Source organism: Microchirus variegatus (genome assembly GCF_963457635.1).
Source record: "Microchirus variegatus genome assembly, chromosome: 2".
In the NCBI taxonomy this organism is placed as follows: domain Eukaryota; kingdom Metazoa; phylum Chordata; class Actinopteri; order Pleuronectiformes; family Soleidae; genus Microchirus; species Microchirus variegatus.
In genome coordinates, this window is record NC_139803.1 from 27,968,446 (window position 1) to 27,990,654 (window position 22,209).

Here is a 22,209-nt window from a genome sequence, read left to right on the forward strand (position 1 = left end):
TGATTCAAGTTTATGTCTGGTTGTTTCTCAGAGTTTTAGCTTGCGTACGTTATATATCACTGTGTAATCACCATACTTATGCATCTCTTTCACTTCACAAGTCTTCCGACTGCTCCACATAAAAATACACCTGTCTTTCTCCAACGATAAAGTTTCCGTCAGTGACTCACTGCCTCATCCATCTCTTCTCTCCTGTTACCGCTGTTGTGACTGTTATCAACTCTCCTTGTCACCGTGTATCTAGGTTACAGTTGCTATGGCAACTATTATTCATGCCAATCAGTGGCAGTGACTCATCTCCATATCTGATCATCACCGTGGCTGTATTTAGGAATGTATGTGTCACAAAGCCCGCGCTTGCTGGGAGATTTTTTATTCATGCCTGAGATTACAATGGTACGCTTCTACGTGCTGCACACAACTAAGCCTACTCAGACCTACATTGCTTGGTGCTAGTTGAATTGAGGCTGACGGGCTGGTGACCCAATTTGATTTCCTGACACATACAGTCTTAAGAGAGCGTCCTATGATATAACAGTCGTCTAATCTGCTCTTACAGGTTTCTAGATAACTGTTACTATGGGGACTGGCTGTTTTCACTCTTCTGGGATGTTGTTGCTAGGTGATGAGCTGTGGTGTTGAAGAGGCTGGGCACTTGTGCTTGCAAGTGTATGTGTTATAGAGGACCAGCAAAAAGAGAGTATGTGCTGCAAGGTCATCAAACATTTTTTCACCAAATATTTTTTTAAACTATGAAGCACTAAGTGGGCATTAGTGCATCATACTCATTTTCAGAGGAAAAGAAGTCCATACATGTGTACAGTGCAGACAGTTCCACCTCGTCTAGTCAGAGTAAGTGGAATATGGGAAATCGGACACAAAAATACACCAGACATCACTTTCATCACAATGTCTGAACAAAGAACATGGCCATAAACCATTTGCTATTTCATAATTTCGTCTTTTTTTCCCCTCTTTCTCCAGGTCTGTGGATAGTCAGGCGTTCTACCATGCCTGTCCCCCCACCCCTCAACCCCTGCAGAAAAAAACACCTGCCCCACTCACACAGCTACCGCGAACAAAGGGCAGAAGGTTCCACCGTTTCCTCACTTTTCCCTCCATTCACTCTCTCTTTTCTCCCCCCTCTCCTCATCTCATCGTTGCCCTCGTCATCCCATCTCGTCCACTGCGCCTGCCCCAGGGCTACGAAAAGAACCCTCCTCGGCTCTGTCCCTTTCCCAGCTGTTCACTGGCTAACTCTAGTCACATGCTGCCTGCTGCCATCTCTAATCGGAGCAGGGGAGACGTGGGGCGTGGTCTCAGCCTGTCCCTTTCACTGCGTGTGTCGAAACCTTTCGGAGTCGCTGAGCACGCTCTGTGCCGACAAGGGCCTCCTGTTTGTCCCCGCACACATTGACCGGCGCACGGTCGAGCTGCGACTGGCTGACAACTTTATCACAGAAGTGGGTGGGAGTGACTTTGTCAACATGACAGGCTTGGTTGATTTGACTCTGTCAAGGAACACGATCAACTTGATTCGACCGATGGCCTTTGGTGACTTGGAAAGTTTACGCTCCCTGCACTTGGATGGTAAGCTTCGACAGTATTTACATTCTTAGAGAGCCACAGTCCAAAATTGCAAAATTTCAAGCCAAACTAATACATACATGTTTTGTGCATCCAGGTAATCGCTTGACAACCGTAGGACCCAGAGACCTCACTGGATTGAGCAATCTGCAACATTTGATCATCAACAACAACCAGCTGATTAAAGTCTCTGTTCAGGCTTTTGACGACTTCCTGCTTACACTGGAAGACCTTGACATGTCCTACAATAACCTCAGGAGGTAAGCTGTTGTCTCTGTTGTGATCAGCCACACCTTCACGCATCATGCTTTCATCTTAATCTGCTCTGCTTTATTAAATAGAAACTCATTTAAATACTCGTGGGTCCTCAGCTCGCTGAGTAGTGTTCCACTCATCTAACTGTGGCAATAGTGTGACTTAATAAGTCAGAACAAATATGCTCTCAATCAATGCTCTATTATCTTCATAGTGTCCCACTGCGTTGATGAATTCAGCTTTTATCTGTTAGTTTTGATTAAGGTGTTTCATTTGTCTCTTCAATGGGAGCTGTCTGGCTTGTCTGTCTTCACCTGGCTATAAAAATGGTGTTAAGAGTTATAAATATACATACATTTGAAAGTGGTGTCACCCTTAGTTATGCATCAGTTCACTAGTGAAAACGATCCTGCGTCACAAATTTTCCACTGTCATGATAGTTGGGGCTCATTTGAGAGGCTAGCATTCGTTTATTGTTGTTTACCACTCCACATGACAGTCTCGAGACCACTAGAGCCAAATCCAGTTCGCAGAGTACACCCTGGACAGGTCGCAGCCAATCACAGGTCCAACACACAGGGACACACACAACCATTCACTCTCAAACCTGGGTACAACGTGCAAACTCCATATAGAAAGGTCCTCGGTTGGACCAGGTTTTCCAATCAAAGTATTTTTTGCTGTAAGGCAACAGTGCTCGTCATGCCCTGTCGTATTAATTTGTTGAGGGCATCTCCTGTTCAACATTAAAGGCAAAACCATCTCTTATTTTCCTTTTTGAAAAGTAGCAATTTGTCAGAATTTGTACTGAGCCTAACAATTTATTTTTAAGGGAAAAAAAAACATTAAAGAGGACCAAATAAATACAGAAAACCTATTTTTTAAAGGTGAAGGCATTCTCAAAAACTGAAGTTAATGTCTCCACAGAAAGACCATTTGACTATGCGCTTGGAGCACGACTTTGATCTAAGTGTGCCACACTTAGAGTACATTACAGTGTGGAAATAAACACAAAGGCGACTAAATGTCAGAGCAATAAATTTGTGTTCACTGCTGCCATTACCTTCAAGATTTATTCTCCAATTTCTCTTCCTCTAAAGAAGGTCATTCCCAAAGTTAGTTAAATCCATGAATCTCACACTGAAGTCATTTTTCTTTTCTTCTGTGTTTCATTGCTACAGGGTACCATGGGAGTCCATCCAGAACATGGCCAGTCTACATACTTTGAACTTGGATCACAACCTGATAGACCACATAGCAGAAGGAGCCTTTGGGGAGCTGTATAAGCTTGCAAGACTGGATATGACCTCCAACAGGCTCCGGACTCTGCCTCCTGATCCCCTGTTTGCAAGGTAGCGCTTCAATGTCTTTAATTTTTCTTAAGTGGCTGAGCAGAAATGTTCTTTGATGGATGACATTGTCACAGAACCAACAAAGTGGTTTATAACGGGAAAGCTCTGGCACAAAATAGCACTGGTATACGGAGACTGTTCCATTTTTAGTCAATCCATTCACTATTTATTTGCTGTTAAATTATCCATGTGTACAGTATACTATGTATGCATCAATAAAGCTTTAGAGCCTTTTGTTGCCATCACTGACTGGAAAATAAGAGAGAGCAAGTATGGGGAAGGACACAGTATTATATTGTTATTAAGTTGCAAACAGATTCCCCAATACTGGTGTTCTAACTGTGGGCATGATCTACACCATGACAAGGAAACATTCACAGTGGCAAAATATTCTCAGGACCAACATGCTTCAGTTTTATCTCTGATATTCAGTGAGGGCATTTTTTTTTGTTCTTGTTTGTTTGTTTCTTTGTATATTTAGAGCACTTCCAATTCAGGAATTCTGCGATCTATCTTCAGTTGTGTTTGAGTTCAGTCAGTGGGACTACACAGTCAGAGCTCTGGTCAGGCTATTGATGGAGCTTCGTTTTGTGTACATGAAAAGCGCTTAAACACTCAGACTCTAAGCCCAACAGAATCAATTAGCACTTGTAGCTACAGGAGCTTTTGTTGCTCAGCTAAAGGCACACAGCACTCCACTTTAGTAAAGGTTGTGAGGTTTTTGCTAGAAAAGATATTTCATTAAAAGGTGCAACTAGCACTGCATGACAAAGCTTGCACAGCTGCAATCAACAAAACCTGTTTGTCTGTTGACCAGAGTTCTCACTCTGTTACTTACAAGAACATATTCAAACCCTGATCTCAAAACATTCAATTATACTAGACAACCATGATTGCTTTTAAGTACACCATTCATGACTAGATTACTAGTGCTTTCAATCTTGTTTTCTTTTTTTATTACAGTTTCAGCTGAATATGCTGCAGAGCGCTTTACATAACATCACTTTTTAACGCGCTCCCCCTGCTTTTCTTGCTCTCTCACTCTCGTTAGATTGCTAGTGTATTGCACCCTCAACTAAACTCAATTTCCCAGCAGAGCCACAGGTGTACTTTTTGATCTTTTTGTTCCTATCTGCTACAGAGGCTGAGAAATCAATCATTTACACGGCATTGAACCTCAGGTTTTAGAGGTCCTTTCTGAAATCACCCATAGGTTTGACAGGCATTTTTTCCAGGCGTTTCAGGACTTAATGTGTTAAGACATGCTTGAGCATTAAATACATGTTGTATGCATTAAACTCATTGACAGTTTGCTGCACCAATTGTTGTTGTTTTTTTTTAATTGCTTTAGGTCCCAGACTGGTGCAATAAGCCCTACCCCCTACAACGCTGTGATAAGTCTAAATTTTGGAGGGAACCCACTGCACTGCAACTGTGAGTTGTTATGGCTGCGGCGACTTATCCGTGGAGACGACATGGAGACGTGTGCCACACCTGCTCACCTTGCCGGAAGGTAACTGACTGATAAAATGTTCAATGGATCATTTGTTTTGAAGTTTTGAACCAATATTGATAAGTCATAACAGTTTGATCGATTGGGTAATGATGAAGAATTATCCAAGTCGTCCAAGACTAGTAATATCTTCAATACTTTACCAATACGTTCAATCTTTGTCTCTCAGGTATTTCTGGTCAATTCCGGAAGAGGAATTTACATGTGAACCACCTCTCATCACACGTCACACCCACAAGCTGTGGGTCTTGGAGGGCCAGCGGGCCACGCTAAAGTGCCGTGCCATTGGGGATCCTGAGCCCGTTATACACTGGGTTTCACCGGATGACCGCATCATCGCAAACTCATCCCGGACCAGCTCCTTCAGTAATGGCACCTTGGATATCTTGGTAACTGTTGCCCGCGATGATGGAGCGTACACGTGTATCTCAATAAATGCAGCAGGTGAAGCCACTGCTACTGTCGACCTGAAAATAATCCCCCTGCCTCACCGGGGAGGAGTGGGTGGAAATGCGGGGAACAACAACGTAAATACCATGAACCACAGAAACGTGACCAATGGGATTTTACGCACCGATCCCGGCTCTTCAGATATCAGCACAGGGAAAAACGGAGGGATTAACAATGGGGCTGGACGTGGAGGAGAGGCGGAACACGGAAGGCAAGGCGGAGGGGAGGATGAAGAGAGTGACGGCGGCAGGGCCTCTGACGGAGAGCGAACTGATGGTCGAAGCATGGAGGACGAGGAAGAGGAGGATGAGGGCGAAGGGAAGATGGTTGGAGTACAAGCGGTTACGTCGACCTCAGCTCAGGTCCGGTGGGATTTGGGACGTTTGTCTGCAACTTATGTTGTCTGGATGTATCAGATACAGTACAACTGCACTGCAGATGACACCCTCATCTACAGGTCAGTCAAACTCTATTTACTACACATTAGTCACTATCTAAATGTTGACAGCCATTCTGCATCAGAAATGTTATATTTACCAATGCAACGGCAACAGCTGTCAGTTTCTACCGCCATGTTTTCATGCAATAACAGTGCTGTCAATTATATTTACACGGACAAGTGGATTTCTCAAGGGACACACGCATATGGAGAGCCAGTCAATAATATATTCTCCATCACTGTGTGACAAAAATCCAACTGGTGGATAGTCAGGACATATGGAAGAGCAGTAGAATGTGAGGACCATGTGGGCCGCATGCAGTGGTACAGTAAAAAGTAGCACACTAGTATTAATGGGCTGTTTGCTGAGGCAACACAACGACTTGACGTGTCACTTTTAATTCAACGAAACAATAAAAACATGCCGAGCCATGTCATTTCGTATTTATACTGAGTCTCGCTCACACGTCAGCATTGATGTTTATTCACCTCAGAGGCAGAAAAGGCTATCAAACATTCATAAAGCCCTGATTTGAGGTTAAGACCTGCAACATCCATCTTGTTATCACAAATTATGTATGAGACCTTGTGTATTTAGGCGATATTTTTGTAAAAACACAAGGTGAGAATGCAAAGCTGCCAATCCTCCCTCAAAGTTTCTATGCCTCAGCAGGTATGTTTATACAAGAAATCGGAATAAAAGCCTGATCGGAATATAAATGTCACGTAAACATTCAAATCCAAATACAGCCCATTCAGAAACAGTTTTTATTCCGAATGAGAGGAGTGGTGTATGCTGATCGTCAGATCTGTGTTCATATAAACACTCGATTAGATCAGGACTTCATGGTGTGGTGATGACTTTCCGTTTTACTACAGCTGGAAAAAGATGCAAATTCCATTCCAAAAAAGAATAATGAACAGACATGAGAGTCATAGACTCAGACGAGGAGGAACATGAGACAGATAGTGGACAGTGAGGGGACGAGCAGACACTTCTGCTTGTATTTCCGGAGAATTAGACAGAAAAAATGTAAGGAACACTTGCACAAATGGGAAGTCTATTATATGAAGAAATAATAGTCTTGTGAAAATATTGCTGTACGTCCTGGATTTCAGCTGCATAACAATGCCACTGCACTGCACATGAATTGTGCCTGTGTGCATTTACTGCCTCTGTATTTACAATCGCAGAATGACTAAATGTGTGTTTGCTTGCTGTGAAACAGTGAGAGTGAAATAGAATTCGACAAGGAGAGGATAAAGTTGGCCACATGGAGCTTTTTATGTTTTTGTTTGTTTGGTGGTTTATTAGACTTCATTATACATTGATGCAGGGGTTTGAGGGTGGCCTTGCTCGGATATAAAGCTGTAAATGGTGCTGAGAAGGAGTTATAGGAGAGTTGAAGTGGAAGAGAGAGAGAGAGAGAGAGAGTGTGTGTGTAGGGGGGGGAGAGGGAGATAGGAGATGGGCTCTACCCAAATCACCATGGGGGAAATTAAGAAAGAAAGAAGAAAAATGGATAATAGGGTTGAGACTGACAGACACTGCGGAGGAGAGGGAGAGCTGGACCAAAATACTCCTCAAGGAAAAAGCAATGAAACAAGAGTGGGGAGGGTGAGGCTTTCAAATCCATCACTGGAATATAGTGGGAGGCAGGAAAAAAAAAAAAAAAACGTGTGTACACAATAGATGTACACCTGGGTATGAAAGTGGAGAGTGGTAGTTAGAAGGACTGACATAATGGTAGAGAAAAGGAGAAGGAAAGGACAGCCCTTGGAAGTAAATAGAACTGAATTAGGCCACATGGGAAAAGGATGAAGAGGAAATATATATAGACAAGGAAGAATAGTCCTGCAACGAAAACTACGTGAGACAACATGGAACGGTGATAGGAGGTATCTCACTGAAATGCGGACAAAAAAGTCACGTACAATCACCTAAATCTATGAGTGGTTGCCACAGAATGAGCTCTTTATATTCAAGATCAGGAGTGGGTTTTGGACCACCATGTTTTTAATGGACAAACTAAACATTTTGAGTATACTTTAAGGCTACCATCTCCTACAAGCTTGGAATAAAAGAGTGAGATGAGATATAACTTCACCAATAACCTTTGCTAAATCCATGACACCTTTGTGGCAAATACACATGAAAAAGTAATTCGATTGGTAGTGAATATGTTCCTTTGGTAATCAGCTGCATGAAAAATATTCTTATAGAGGAGTTAAAGATGCTTTATATTTGAGGCAATAAATAAAAAATGCTCAACTCGACTCAACAAAACAACATGGACGAAATCATTATTTGCTGCAGGGTTAATGAATGGGAATACATTGTTGTGTACAGTTGCATTGGCTGAATCCCATCTCTTAAAAACAAGGAGGGCACACAGTTAAAATACCCTTCTCTAAGGAAACAAACTTTGAGATAAAGAAACAGTCGGATCAGCACAGCTGAAAGCTCAGCTGTGCAGCCTGAGACAAGAAAATGCTGCTAGACACAAAGAGACTCACACAGCAAAAAAAAAAAAAAAAGGAGAGGCAACCGGTGTCATAGGAGAGCTAAAATCCAGCTAGAAGGGCAGAGACCATGAAAAGTTGGATTTAAATCTAAACAAATCACAGAAGCATTAAAAGAGAGGGTGGGGAATAACTGGCTCAAAGGAGAGATATAGCAGTGCGGTGGCTATCTTGGAGGTGAAATTGAGATATAGACTCTCAACGAAGTGGAGGAGAGAGAGAGGGAAAAAAAAGTTCAAAGACGGAGAAGAGAAGTGTGAGGGGCTCTTAGGGAGGAAGCAGGGAAATCAGTCTCAGAGGACAGATAAAGAGGAAATGGAGGCGGGCAGTATTTGAAAGGAGGCATGGTTGGGGATTTCCAGTATAGATTCCTATCGTGTTATCAATGTGCCATTGTAAAGCACAATATCACACCAGCTAGTAAGTCTGAGAAGAGGAAGCGTCGGCCAAAGGGAGACTGGCTTTAGAATTCAAAAGTAGAGAATAGAAGAGGGAGATTTTGTGCTCTCTATCAGAGATTTGTAGTCTTCTTTTGGGCTTGTTGTTGCTGCTGTTGTATGTGTGTTAGGCTGGTGGAGAAACTGACCCAATGCAACCTGTCAAACAACTAACAAAACATGTTGAGATGGTGTTATATACTATTTAAGTAGCTAAAAAAAAACAAAAAAACAAGCAGAGCACATTGTGTGGCAGCTAGATTTAATTATCTCTGAATGTCAGTCACACCAGCTTCTGTGTTAGCATGGCTTGTCTAATTCTGATGGCATCTGTGACAGTGCCAGATGGGATGTCTTCCATGTGGCATCCGCTGGGTACTGCTCGCTGTGACACCATTACCATCCTTCCTCAAGGTTTGCCCGTGATGATGCCATCCTTTTTTTTTTATTGGAAAAAATACTGTGGGTTATTTAATATTAGATGGATACTCTGAAAAGCCTGGACATAGGAAAACAAAGGATTTCCCAAAGCTGTGAAGATATTAGTGTACTAACCCTATTGGCTTGTTTTTCCATGGGTACAGGCTACCTGAAGGACAGAGGGAAAAGGAGAAAGAATGTCCCCTCCATATTAATGAGGCAGCATTTGTAAAGCGACCTCTGTGGTACCATCTGTTAGAAAAATGGTCTTGCAGTACCAGCAGGATGTTTAGCTTCACAAAACAGTTTCTCTTCTACAAGACCAACCGCAAAGTCTAGAACTGAATAGATGTCTTTTAACCACCTACGAACCAAGGGGCACCAGCTTTAGAAATGATCCATCTAAGTTAAGTTGCTAATGTTTTATTTCCGCTCATATAATATTGCCCCCAAATAGAAAATACCATCACGTGCGCCAGTAGGGGGGCATTTGTATGGCACTTGTGCATGTTTCTTCCTCAAAGCGTGTAGGCAGGAGTGCAAGAGCTCTGACAAATCTCGCAATTTTCGATCCAGTCACAACAGGACAAACCTCCCTGCTGGGCAATCACAGTGTCAAGTTTGGCACGGGGATTTAATGGGCCCAGAAACAATCACGGGGACAAAGGAGAGCAGAGCGTTTGGCGAGAGTACCATCCAGTGAGTCGAAGGAATAATGAAAATAATAAAAGCAGAGTTTCGGTAAAGAGAAGTATCGTTAAAAGAGGAAAAGATTGAGACTTTGACAACCACAGGAAAGAGGCATGTGGAGAAGGAGACAGATGAGAGCATGGGTAATGAGTCAGACAAAATAAAAGGATCGGACTAGGACTTAAAAATTGCATGGCAATACCATGCATCGACCACTGACAGCTGACACAGGGCAAAAGGAGGGTACATCCTGGACAGGTCGTCAGTCCATCACAGGGCAAACACAACCATTCATTCACACCAAGGGTGAAATTAAAGTGTCTCAATGCAAACTCCACACACAAAGACCCAAAGTGGGATCTGTCATGCTTTGTAAATATGACATTGGAGAGGGGGAATTAAATCAACGTCCTTATCTAGCTCTGTGTGAGCCCGGTAACTATTAAAAGAAATCACACAACAAAGAGGATAAGTCAACTGCTGAGACAGGGATAGAGATAGAGATATCACAGTGGGTCAGGGACGAAGCATGCAGAGACAAAGATGAAAAAAAAAGAGGGTGGGAAGAAAAAGACAGAGCAAAGACTTTCATGACGGGTAAAGGAAAAGACAGTAGGGGAGGTAGAAGCAGAAGGGACAAGAGGGTTCACAGTTGCACCCCAGGGGGAAAAGTAATTAAGTGTTTAACTACCGTGTCAATGCATGTGTCAACTCGCATCAGAGGGAGGGGAAGGAAAGACAAGGCAACCGGTCGGTACTCAATACATAATGTCAACTTATATTATACTGTGAGGTCAGACGAAGGAAGTAAGTGGAAGGTAGAAAGGGACAGCTCTTCCTGCTACCTTGTATTGTGCAGAGCATGAAATGTATAGAAAAGCAGGGAGGTATGATGAAGGTAAACAAAGGCTGTCGGAGGGAGAAGGAGGTCACCGGGAAAAAAAGGGATGGAAATGAGATGGAAAAAAAAAACGACATCTGTGAATGGACGGAACGGGGGAGACTCGAGGAAGAGGAGGGAGAAGAGAAGAAGAGATCAGATTAAATTGAGGGAGACAGCCAACAAGACAGTAAGGAGTGCAGTGAATCAAGACCAAAAAAAATGGAGGACAGGGTAAACGAACAAAAGACATGACATGGGGAAAAGAAAACAAGGGCAGTATAGATGTCAGCCAGAGGAAGAGTTAATTGCTTTGCTGTTGTTCCTTGTCTTTCTCCCTCCCTCTCTCTCTCTCTTCACTCTCTCACACTCCTGTGTCCTAACTTGTCGGGTGTCAGAGCACCAGACTTTGTCACAGACAAAGAAAGAGAGAGAGAGCGAGAGAGAGAGAAATAAACAGAGGAAGAAATGAGGCCGTAAGAGAAGAAGAGGAAAAGATGTGGAAAGGGGGAAATAATTAGTAGTCCTTTACGCCCATCCTAATTCTCCTCTCTCCCATATTCTCTCTTGGGTGCTAATAATGACTTTGTTTCTGTGTCACCAGCTTGAACAAAGCACTCCCTGGTGGGTTTTTTTTTTCTTTTTTGCTCTGCATCTCGCTATGTGTCCTTTTGCAGGGGTTTAACCATAATTAGAGACAAGGAGACAGACACACGCTCAGCGCCAGGATCAGTAATAATAACAAGACCTAATCAATAAATTCATTTTATTCCAGAAGAGTCGTCTGATTTACATGTGGTGCACTTTATATTCATGAGAAAACACAGTAGTTGAATATGGCTGTGCGTGTCCAGGATGTGTAGGCACGCCACTGAGGAGCATTCTTACGTGTACATATGACAACAGGCATATAATAAATATGATTAAAAATGCATAATGCAGTGAGAAGCAAAGCATCAGCATACGTATGAAACATGCATGTGTTTGCGAATGCGTCCAGATCTGCCGTGTACTGTATTTTTCAGTGTATGTGCTGTCGGTCCTTGTAAAAAACAACTCCAGAGGTGATTCACGATCTCATAAGAGACGGAGAAATGGCTTAGCATCTATAGTGCAGAGGGAGGATGGAAACTATAAAATGAGGGCAGATGAGAGGAGGGGGTTAGAGGAGGAGGAAAGGCATAACTAGAAGTTGAGAAGAGAAGAGAAACGCAGTGACCTTGGATGCTGAATAATGGTACGCAGTTATAGCTGCGGTTAATAAAGACATAGGACAATCCCTATGAAAAGGGGGGGGGAAAGGAACTGGGAGGTCAGGTAGAGCTGCACGGTCAGAGAGATTAGCAGCAAGCAGAGCACAGAGCTGAAACGTAGTAAAAAAAAAAATGGAAACGGAGAAGGAGAATGAGATGAGCAGAGAGAAGTGAAACGAGTCATGCGATAAAAAGGTGCCAAAGGAAGCGGTTCAAAATGGAACAAAACAACTGTGGATTAAAGTATAAGAAAAGAACGGAGATTACACAGTGAAGAGAAATGCAGGGAATACTGAGAGAGAGATGAAGGAATGACTAATCAGCAAAAAGATTGAAATCTGTGGCTTGATGGAGAGAGGATTTTTTTTTTTAAAGTTGAAATAATAAAAGAGGGGAGAACAAGAGGATAAAGTGTATGTGTGTGAGGGTTCATAATGGTCTCACAGTGCCAGAGACCAATTTATAATTTATTCATAATGCAGCCACATATAAGAAAGAAAATCAGCAAAATGTTGTTTATACAAAGCAGTAAAGTGTCTTTTGCAGCACTGAATCCAATAAAGCAAGAGCGTATTGGCACTATTAATCAAACTGAGACACTGTATGAAACGGGGAAAAAAGAAGCACCGTGTTTTAATATGACAGTACCTCAACGGAAAAGAAAAGCCATTTAAATATTACCTTTGTTTCCGAGAACCTGCGACGAGGCTGAGCACGACTCCCTATAGTGATGGTCAAGTTTATGTCTCTTACAGGACCTACAGTATATCAATGAATTTGACACAGACGCAAATAATCTGGACAAAATGGGAAGTTTTTTAAGTCTATAATTTGACCAAGACTTTTTTATTCAGAAACAGAGTCTCTTCTTGCATATTTCATCTGATCAATAGGATTAGAGCGTCCATGTCTTTACCGGGAACGTTCTGAGAATGTCTTACTCTTTGGCTGGATATAAAAAATACCTTCACTTTGCCTCATTTTCGGCTACTGCGCTGAAGCTCTGTGCATTTCACGGAGCCACAATAACTATTATTTTCAAGTAAAGGCATCAGATGTGGGAAATATTTAATGCAAGTGATCCATTATAACAATTTAGATATACCAGCATTTTACAGCGGGTTGGATTTTATAGCTACATCCCCTTCTCTTAGACCAAGTGAACATGCCCTAACAAATAAATTTTTTCGAGACAGTGTTTTAACTGTTAAACAATATCCAATAGGACTATGACAGTCACAAAACCGACTCAGTGTGTGGATACAGCGTATCTTTCCAGGGTAAAGCATGTGCTGGTCAACCAAATAATGAGCTTTTGCCATGGCAACACGCACACACACACCTGTCCTAAAGCTGCCACAGCATGTAGAATGAGTTAATTGGCAAATATGTGCCCGTGTTAGAAAGTAATCTATAGTGACCTAATGACGACAGGATAAGGCTGCTTTTAATGAGACTGCCCCAGGTGTCCAGTTAGATTGTACTGGGACTTGAAGTATGATAAAAGAGTGCAGTGCAGAGTACTTATAAAATCATATCGCGCTTGAGCAGGGAATTAGTTTTGGAGGTATTTCTGAGCCAGTCAAGGCAGCTTTGCACTCACTGCTCTTGCAAAAAAGCATCGCTAATCCTAAATGATACTGGTTCAATAGTTAATTAATCAATAATTATTAATCTATAATTATGGACATTTTTAAGTGTGTTCACTCTTAAGGCTGGAGAATACAGTGAAAATCAAATGTTGCGTTCCTTGAGTGGAGTTCCTTTTTTGTGTGTCTCGGCTAACTTGGCATTATTAAATATGTTTTAACCAATTATTCATAGAACACTGATTCATGTTTGTGAGAACTGACTGATTGATTTTGTAAAGCTCACTGTTTGTTTTTTTTTTCAGCTGATTACACCCCATTAAAAATCTTAGGAAAAAGACAAGCAGGCTTAATTACGTCTGTCCTTGATGCATTTTAAGTAGACAAAGGTGAAGGGCTGAATCACACACAATTGCATTTATTAATGTCTGGAAGGAAATTAGGGACTGGGAGGGCAAAACATGACAGTAGAGGAACATTAAAAAGGTAATAACTGACAGAGTATAGCAACGAAACACACACTTGCCCACACAAGAGGGTTTGGGGCAGCAGAGGGCGAAGTCAGACTCATCAGCGACAGACACTTGAGCTGTACTACTCCCTCCCACACGCACACGCTATATCCCAACAGGTCACTTACACAAACTCACTGATGTGGGATCCAGATCCAATGCTTTATTCTAGTAAGTCAAACATCAGAAGATGAACACACACAATCATATTAAACCTGCGCTTCTCCATTCTGTTCACCACTGCTCTTCATTGTTTTCTCACAAACACGCATACTCGGTTGGGATGACAAAATGATGTTCCTGTGTGAAAATTGCCAGCCTCTGCTCTACTGTAACTCAAACCCTAACCTAAAATGGCCCCCTTTTTTTCAATTTGAGGCCCCACAAAATGGCTTGACTTTTACAGCTTGAAGGGATTCAAAAAATAAGCAGGCACACATGCACACTACTCTCCTGCACTCCAAATGAGGAGACAGAGTTCTCTTTTCATGTTCCCTCGGCGCACTCTCCATCAATAGCCTCATTTTCCCTCTCTCCCCTGCTGCAGCATGCACTCCTGCTCTTTCCAGCCATCCCATCAGCCCACCTGTGCTTCACTTCCACGAGCCTCTTTAGTTCGACAGAATATTTAAAATATTCAGGCTAGACTTTAAGTAACTGCAAATTCATATTCCACAGCTGGTTTATTTATCTAACCAAACTCTTTTTTTTTTTCCCTTTTCTCCTCCTTTAGAATTCTACCTTCAACCAGTGACCGCTTCCTGTTGAAAAACTTGGTTTCCGGGGTGGACTACAACCTGTGTGTACTGGCCATTTTTGACGACACAATCACGTCATTGGCAGCGACAAAGGTTCTGGGCTGTACCACGTTTTCCACCAAGGATGTTTACCCAGCATGCCGCTCTCTTCAAGCCCACTTTCTGGGCGGTACGCTGACCATCTTGGTCGGTGGCGTTGTTGTGGTCACCTTACTCGTGTTCACTGTGGTGCTTATGGTTCGCCACCGTGTTTGCAACCACGGCGACCACATGATATGTCACAGCAGCAACGCCGAGGTGGGAGGTGGGGCCTGCTGTCAAGGTGGAGGTGTGGGGGGTGGGGACAAAGGGGGAAACAACAGTGGGTGCTATCAATCAAATGGTTCCGGGGACATGATGATGGTGGTCCTGCCCAATGGTCTCCCATCCAAAAGAGGGGAAAAGGACAAGGAAAACAACACGGACAAAGACAAAGAAGCAGCTGATTCTGCTTCCTCCATGCCTCCAAAACTCCCTCCTAAGCCAAGGCCCAAGCCTAAAGTCAACCTGGAGCAGTTCCTTTCAGCTGGGGGGGTTGTTTCGACAACAACAGGGACAGGAAGTGAGATGGCATTAGTGGTGAGGCAAAGGAAGCTGGAGAAAATGCCAGCATACACACCTGAAAGTGACAGAGTTCCCCTCTACTACTCGCCTTCCCCTTCATCAACCCTTCCCCGACAGTCACGCTCCAGAGATCGCCCGACGCCTCGTCTGGAACGAGAACTGACCAATCGCGCCAGTTTCTCTCTCGCTGCACCGCTGAGAGACTCAGAGCTGTTGGACTGGAGAATAATTCCCAGAGGCAGGGACAAATGGAACTCCTCACAGGCTTATCAGAGTCCTGTGCCCCACCTAGGTTCTGCCCGTGGAACTGTTAGCAAACGGAGGCACTCGCTCGACATGGGTTCATCTGTGGCCCTAGCGACCGATGCCGCTGCAACCGTTGCCAAGCACTACGGCACCGTTAGTTACGCCAAGCGGCTGAGCGTGATCTGGACAAGGCGGAGTCAGTCACTTCATGGAATGCTGGTTCAGTGCGCCTCAACGGCAAGCACAGCGTCCTCGACAACCAGTGATGAGGCGGAAGTTGGCGGGGGCCTGGGAGCACGCTGTGACTTCCAGCGAGGTTACATCCACGCTTACAACACCACCAACTCCAACTCCAACACTGGGATCACTACTGGGAAAGCAGGTAGTTTAAAAGGCAAAGGGAGGGAGAGAGGAAAGGATGGAAAGAACACGGAAGAACTCGAGGAAAGTGTTGTGTAGGGGAAAGTGACATCTTTTTCAAAGAAATTCTAAGAGGGATAAAAGGGTCTATGAATGATCATGATTTAAGGAGGTTAAAGAGGCAAGACAGGGAAATTAAGTGATTGCAAATGAGGGATGGATAGTTGTGAGCTCAAATAGAGAGGGAGATTATTATTTCTCACTTGTGCAGCTCCCTGATTTGCCTGGGGGGAAGTCATGAAGTGTAGAGGACAGGGGGAAAGTGTACCTGAAAGTGAGGTTGAGATTTTTTAAGTGATTCTTTATGCCTGACCTGGAGAGAGATGGGAGGAGAAATTAGTAGGCGAGAGATGCGGGATCGGGGGGAATGTAACAGTTTGTGACGGTTCAAAAATGGGCTGAATTCAGGCTGAATCAGTAAAATGACTGATGAAGAAAAAAAAAAGAAGATTGTTCACGATTCAAACAAAACATATATAGGCAGGGAGTGACAGTTATGAGGCAAGACAATATGAGTGGTGAGAGAAAGGCGGAGATATAATCAAAGAGGGGGAAAATCAATAGAGCAACAGAATGAAGGTTATATAGAGGAGATAGAGATGGCTAGCTCAGCATGGCTTCACAGTAAAGCCTATAAACTAATAGAACCAGACTCCTGTTAACACTTCTACTCTCCCAGGCCCCATCCCTCACTACACCACAAGGGTTTACGGTATGGTTGGAATCCAAAACCTGGAAACAAAACGGCTAATTGGAGAATTAATCATATCTGTCAAAAAACTAACAATGATGAAGATTTTGATGACATGGCCGTGCTTTGTTATCGTGTTTTTAACTCGCAACACTGATTGCCATTAAGATACTTCTTTCCAAACCACAATGAATGTGACTTTTATGTGTCCTCTGTGGCTGGACAATGATTTTGGCTCAACGTGCCTGTGGATTATGGGAACATAAATACAGAGCCGGGTGAATTGGACATGATCGATCGATACGGGGTGGAAGGGGCTTGGACATTATTAAAAGAAAGAAAATTGGGATTACAATGGAGTCAATATGGATTACAAAATGGACGACACAGTGGTGTACGGTGGATCACGAGCATTCCTGAAAGACAAGATCATATTGTACATTGGATAATAATGGACCAAAAGATGAGTGATGCTAATGGATGCATAACTGTGCATGCACTGATGGATCAGGATGTTGTATGTGTGCCTGTGTGTGCATTTTTTTTGTGTGCACACGTACTGTATGTGAATGTTTTGAGGGGAAATTCCATCAGTGAGACTCCGTCCATCGTGAGTGCTTTCTGGATATGCTGTAAAAGATATAACTTTAAAAATGTAGGAGAGGAGGTGATCAATACGTCCAAAGTGAAATAAAGCACACAGAGACATGGTCAGACGGCAGGGACCATTAAGAAGGATTTAAAATCATTTTCTGTGACTTCAAGCACCATTGTGACTACAGGATTCACTTTAAATTCAAACAGTGAATGTTTTCAGAGAGGAACCACTGACGGTATAAACTATTGTATTGGAATGACTGATCTACTGGATCAAGAAGAGACTCTCAAAAACATCTATCAATGAGGAAAAAAAATGATCCTGAAAGTACATATATATAGTATATAAATATATATATATATACATATATATATATATATAAAATGATGTTACATGTCGCACTATGTGTTTCTGTTTTCTGGGGAATGATGTTAGGATCAAATTCAAACTATGAAGTGTGATTTTTTGTTTGAAACAAAAAATCTTCATGATTAGAAGAGAAAATCTTTATTATAACCAGGCAAAAAAAAATAAAGGTCAAACAGATACTGAAGAAGCACACACACACACAGCACAAAACAACAGCACACAAAAATAGATGCCTATAAAACGGAGCCAATTATAAATGATTCTGACTTGATGATTATTGTTGTTTTTTCTGTTTTCATTTCATTTTTGCCAAAGTCAATATTGTTCTCTGGACTTGATATAAATAATAAAAAGGACACGTATGAAACACAGACTCATATACACAGAAGAGTGATATGTGTGCGTGTGAGAACTTGTGTGTATGTTAAATATGTTTTGTTTTCTCACAGAGCACATACAGTACATACCTATGTATGAAAATCATTTAGAGTTTAACATCGTCTTTATAGTCTAAATCATCAAGCACCAACGCCAAAACTAACAATTCAGTTTACTTGTCATACAATAGAAATAGTGGAATTAAAATAAAATAATCATAGGGTTTTTTTGAATACTTCAAATTGGGTCGCTCTGGCTTTCTTCCCTCTGTCTCCGTTTCTGTCTTATTCGAATAAAGCTTTGTTGAGGAAAAAACATTTTTTTTGCATTCAGCGCACATCTTCCCCAGTTTTGGTGTAGCAGTGCTACAGCGCCACATACAGGCCCAGTATATGTACTACAGCATTTAGAGTCACTTTGGCATGTGGCGCCACCTACCGCCATCTACCAATCATTGTAGTCAGTAGAGTCTCAGCTGCCGCGCAACCACAGGTTGCCAGTTACGTCTGAGCTACAATGGCGGAGAAAACGAAACCTAAAAGACCATGGTATTTTGAATTTGAGCGTAGTAACCGTTTTTGGCCACATTCTTACATATGGCGCCTTTAATACAGGAAATAATGTCTAGCAGCAGCAGCAGCAAAACAAGAGGGCATTGTGTTCATCTCTTATGTATACATGTGAGTGTGTGTGTGCGCCTCTGATATCCAATGTGCTTTTGGAAACGTGTGTGTGACAGAGAGAGAAAACAAACACAATGTGCTGAGTGTGTGCGCGCTGGTGTTATTTCTGTCACGTAAGTACTTTGCCACAATCTATTAGCAGGCAGATAAAAGATCCTTTAACCACAGGGGGATCAAATGAGCCCCTGTAAGTAAGTGTGTTTGTGTGTGTGTGTGTGTGTGTGTGTGTGTGTGTGTGTGTGTGTGTGTGTGTGTGTGTGTGTGTGTGTGTGTGTGTGTGTGTGTGTGTGTGTGTGAGAGAGAGAGAGAGAAAGAGAGAGAGAGAGGGTTAATGCTGTTTTGCCTTTTGAGCTCCAGACACCAGACATCGCCTGAGTGGTAGACAGTGTTCTAAATTGAGACAATCAACAGTGACATGTAGGAATAAAGAGGCAGAAAAGTGTGTGTCTGTGCGTGTGTGTGTGTGTGTGTTTGTGTGCGTGCGTGCGCGTCTGTCTCAGACATTAGGCTAGGGGGCAATTTGATATCATACACCTAAGTGGCCAAATTAATAGCAACAGTCACCTTTCAGACACACAGAGACGGAACATTCGGTGCAGAACATCAGCCATCGCTCTGCCGAATATTGTACAAAATGCACAACGTTCAATACACGAGCTCACTTAAGTGCATTTACACAAGAAGACTTGCACGTTTCTGTACGAACATGGGCCGCGCCGACCATTAGCCAAACATCCTCTGCCATCAGCAGTCATGACCAAGGTACGATGCATTTGCCTGCAGCGTGCAGAGTAACTGCTGACTCAGGATGCATCACGACTGAGCCAACGTGCACTAAAAAAAAAAAAAAAACAGCTGGACCAGACCTGCAGCGTGGTTCAGAGACGACTCAAACCAGCTACGTACTACAGTAATGTATCAAGACCGTCACATCAAAATGATTACAAACCAGGATATTTCCATAGCAATTATGTAGATGTGTCGCCAGTGCAGAATCTGACATTATTGGATAAATGTCTTTGAGCAGCAAACTGGATGAAAAATACACATTGAATAGACCTCAGTGTTGAAAAAGAATCACAGTGTACCTTGAACGCGTGACTCAATCTTTTATAACTCAAGCATGACTAACTTATTACTGATATTAATGCATAGATTGTGCTATACCTTGCAGAGACATCAGTCTGAATACTAATAATACTGTGAGGAAGTATTTGTGAGAATATACAGTAAGAGACATTCATGATTAAGGCAGAGCAAATGTCAATTTCAGTTGAATATTGAGTTCAGTAACTAATGTTTGTTTTTTAACCACAATATTATAAAATGAACTTGGTAAATCATGGACTCAGACAAGATTTACCACGAGATAGTCTGTACAGTTAATCAGGAAGTTGTCGGGATACTGCAAGTCTGGAATAATGTCCTCTCGACAATCTAGTAAAAAGCATGCATTATATAGATATAGATAAATCCAGCCTGTGAAGTTTTGCAATATATCGATTGATCACAGTGGATTTAACGTGTAGTGAACTCTGAGGGGTTGAATCTAGCACCGGTTCTATATTAGGCTGCCAACATGACAGTTAATAGAAAGTGAGTCACATGACGGAGCTCTATAGGAATGTAAAATCAGAAAGAATTTTAACATAATTTGTCATGTGGTTATATGTACGTGACAGCTGTTTCTATTTCATCACGTCATGAACAGTCAAGCGCATTGCAGATAAGTTTTATATTAAATTGAAGGATTTTACTTTCACAGTTTTGCCTGGATGATGATTTGTTTAGCAAAGCTGTTATCTTAGGTTGACAGCTTTGGTTTTCCACATCCATGCGTGAGCTAAACGAACCAGCTCTATGACTGTAGCTACTCAATGAGTAACTCAATAACGGTAATGTAGTGCCATTTAGAAAGAATATTTCATTATAATGTCTTGTCTGAACATTGAAGATTCAACATGGTTAAAGTGTCTATAACCACCAGACATTAATCTCTGTTTCTTTCAAGTATTTAATTACTTTTTCTGTTTGCATTATGGTTAACAAGGCTTAGGGGAAATGAGGCGTGAATGATGACTACAAATTGTCTGCAGAGCTAATGATGAAGGTTGATGGCTACACAATGTTGCCATTCAGCATATTCTCAATGGTAAGAAAAACAGGAACCCTTCAAAATGTGCAGGGTTTCTGAAAAGCACAATTTTCTGAAACCAAGAGAATATGTTTTAACATTCATGGCAAAAAGAAAGTGATTAACCCACATATTTGGTTGGGCAGTGCACCACATTTTCCAGATGCTACAACGTTAAACAAGTCCTCCCAGTAGTTATGAATGGGACGTCTTCCGATAGAGCTGCTTCATATCAGAGGTATTCTTAGATGTAAACATCTGTCATTCTAATTTCACAATATCTCCTTTTGAGATATGTGTTTTGTTAGGGTCTGGACTTAACAAAAGTTAGATTCTTCATTTGGCTAGTAACCACTCTGACATCCTGTACAATGTTCTTGTAAATTTCCTCCATGACAATGATGGTCTGTCAAGCAAAACTGGCCAAAAACAGTTAGAACATTGTTTTTATTTTGGTATTCAGTTCCCCTTTAAACTAAACTTTAAATGTCTTCCTCATTGACGCCTTCCTCTGCGCACTGATATTTCCATGTAATAGACTCATGATCAGAGACGTCAACCGGCTTCAATGAAGCTGAAACTATAACTAACAAACTAATTAACTTAATGATGCGTTCAAAATAAATGAAAACCATACAGTCAGTCAGCAATATAACGATATTATGTAATTCAGACCATGCTCAGAAGCAATAAATGGGATTAAGAATGGAATATACTTTCGAGAGTCACGCCAGGTGAAATAATTTACCTACACATTACACTTGAAAGGCTTTTCTGAAGGTCAGTGGAAGTAAAGGCAGACAAAGGCCATTTCTCCTTTTCAGCACAAATTACTTCATAGTTAACTCAGTATGGTATTGAGAAGCTGACGGAGAAAAACAAATAGGATGAGGAGATAGAAGTAGCAGAGGACTGAGGACTATCTTATCTAGAGTCTACCAGCTAAGGTCGACTCCAGAGTTGAATGTTTGTCACAACACCACAGCCATCTGTTTCCCTCCAGGCTCTTGTAAGCATTCGGTGACTCTCTGAAGTAAGATGAAGGGAAGTTAATCAGGAAGTTGAAGATGTCAGGATACTGAATGTCTGGAATAATGCCCTCTCTGCCTGTTTCCAAACTCGTAAAAAAAAGCACGTTGGGAGCATTATAAGGATCAGATACATTCAGTCTGTCAAGTTTTGCGATAAATCAATTGAACTCCGTAGGATTTAAAGTGCACAGTGCAAACTCTGACACATTGAATTACACTTTTGCAGGATCTTAGGCTGCTAACATGGCAATTCATAAAATCCGAGTCATATAATGTCTGGAGCTTTTTTTTTGAAAGACTACAGCAGCAGGAGAGAGGGGAAAAACGTAATGTTTTGATTGAATACAGATAAACACCTTTTTCCTTTATCTTGTTCTGCTGACAGATCAAACCAAAAA

General features: G+C 42.0%; 2 protein-coding genes across 2 annotated transcripts in view; one reads left to right on the forward strand and one right to left on the reverse strand.

Annotated features, from left to right (window-relative positions):
* The window catches only part of LOC310944836 (pyruvate carboxylase, mitochondrial-like), a 314,316-nt gene that overhangs the window by 124,628 nt on the left and 167,479 nt on the right, over nucleotides 1–22,209 (reverse strand). The gene's annotated exons all lie outside the window — the stretch shown is intronic.
* LOC310944124 (leucine-rich repeat and fibronectin type-III domain-containing protein 4) lies at nucleotides 1,011–15,966 on the forward strand (the record flags this gene model as incomplete). Its single annotated transcript, XM_083909816.1, has 6 exons — nucleotides 1,011–1,590; nucleotides 1,685–1,847; nucleotides 3,024–3,194; nucleotides 4,546–4,707; nucleotides 4,877–5,614; nucleotides 14,634–15,966. The coding sequence occupies 6 exons, from the start codon at nucleotides 1,011–1,013 to the stop codon at nucleotides 15,964–15,966; spliced, it is 3,147 nt and encodes a 1,048-aa protein (XP_083765942.1).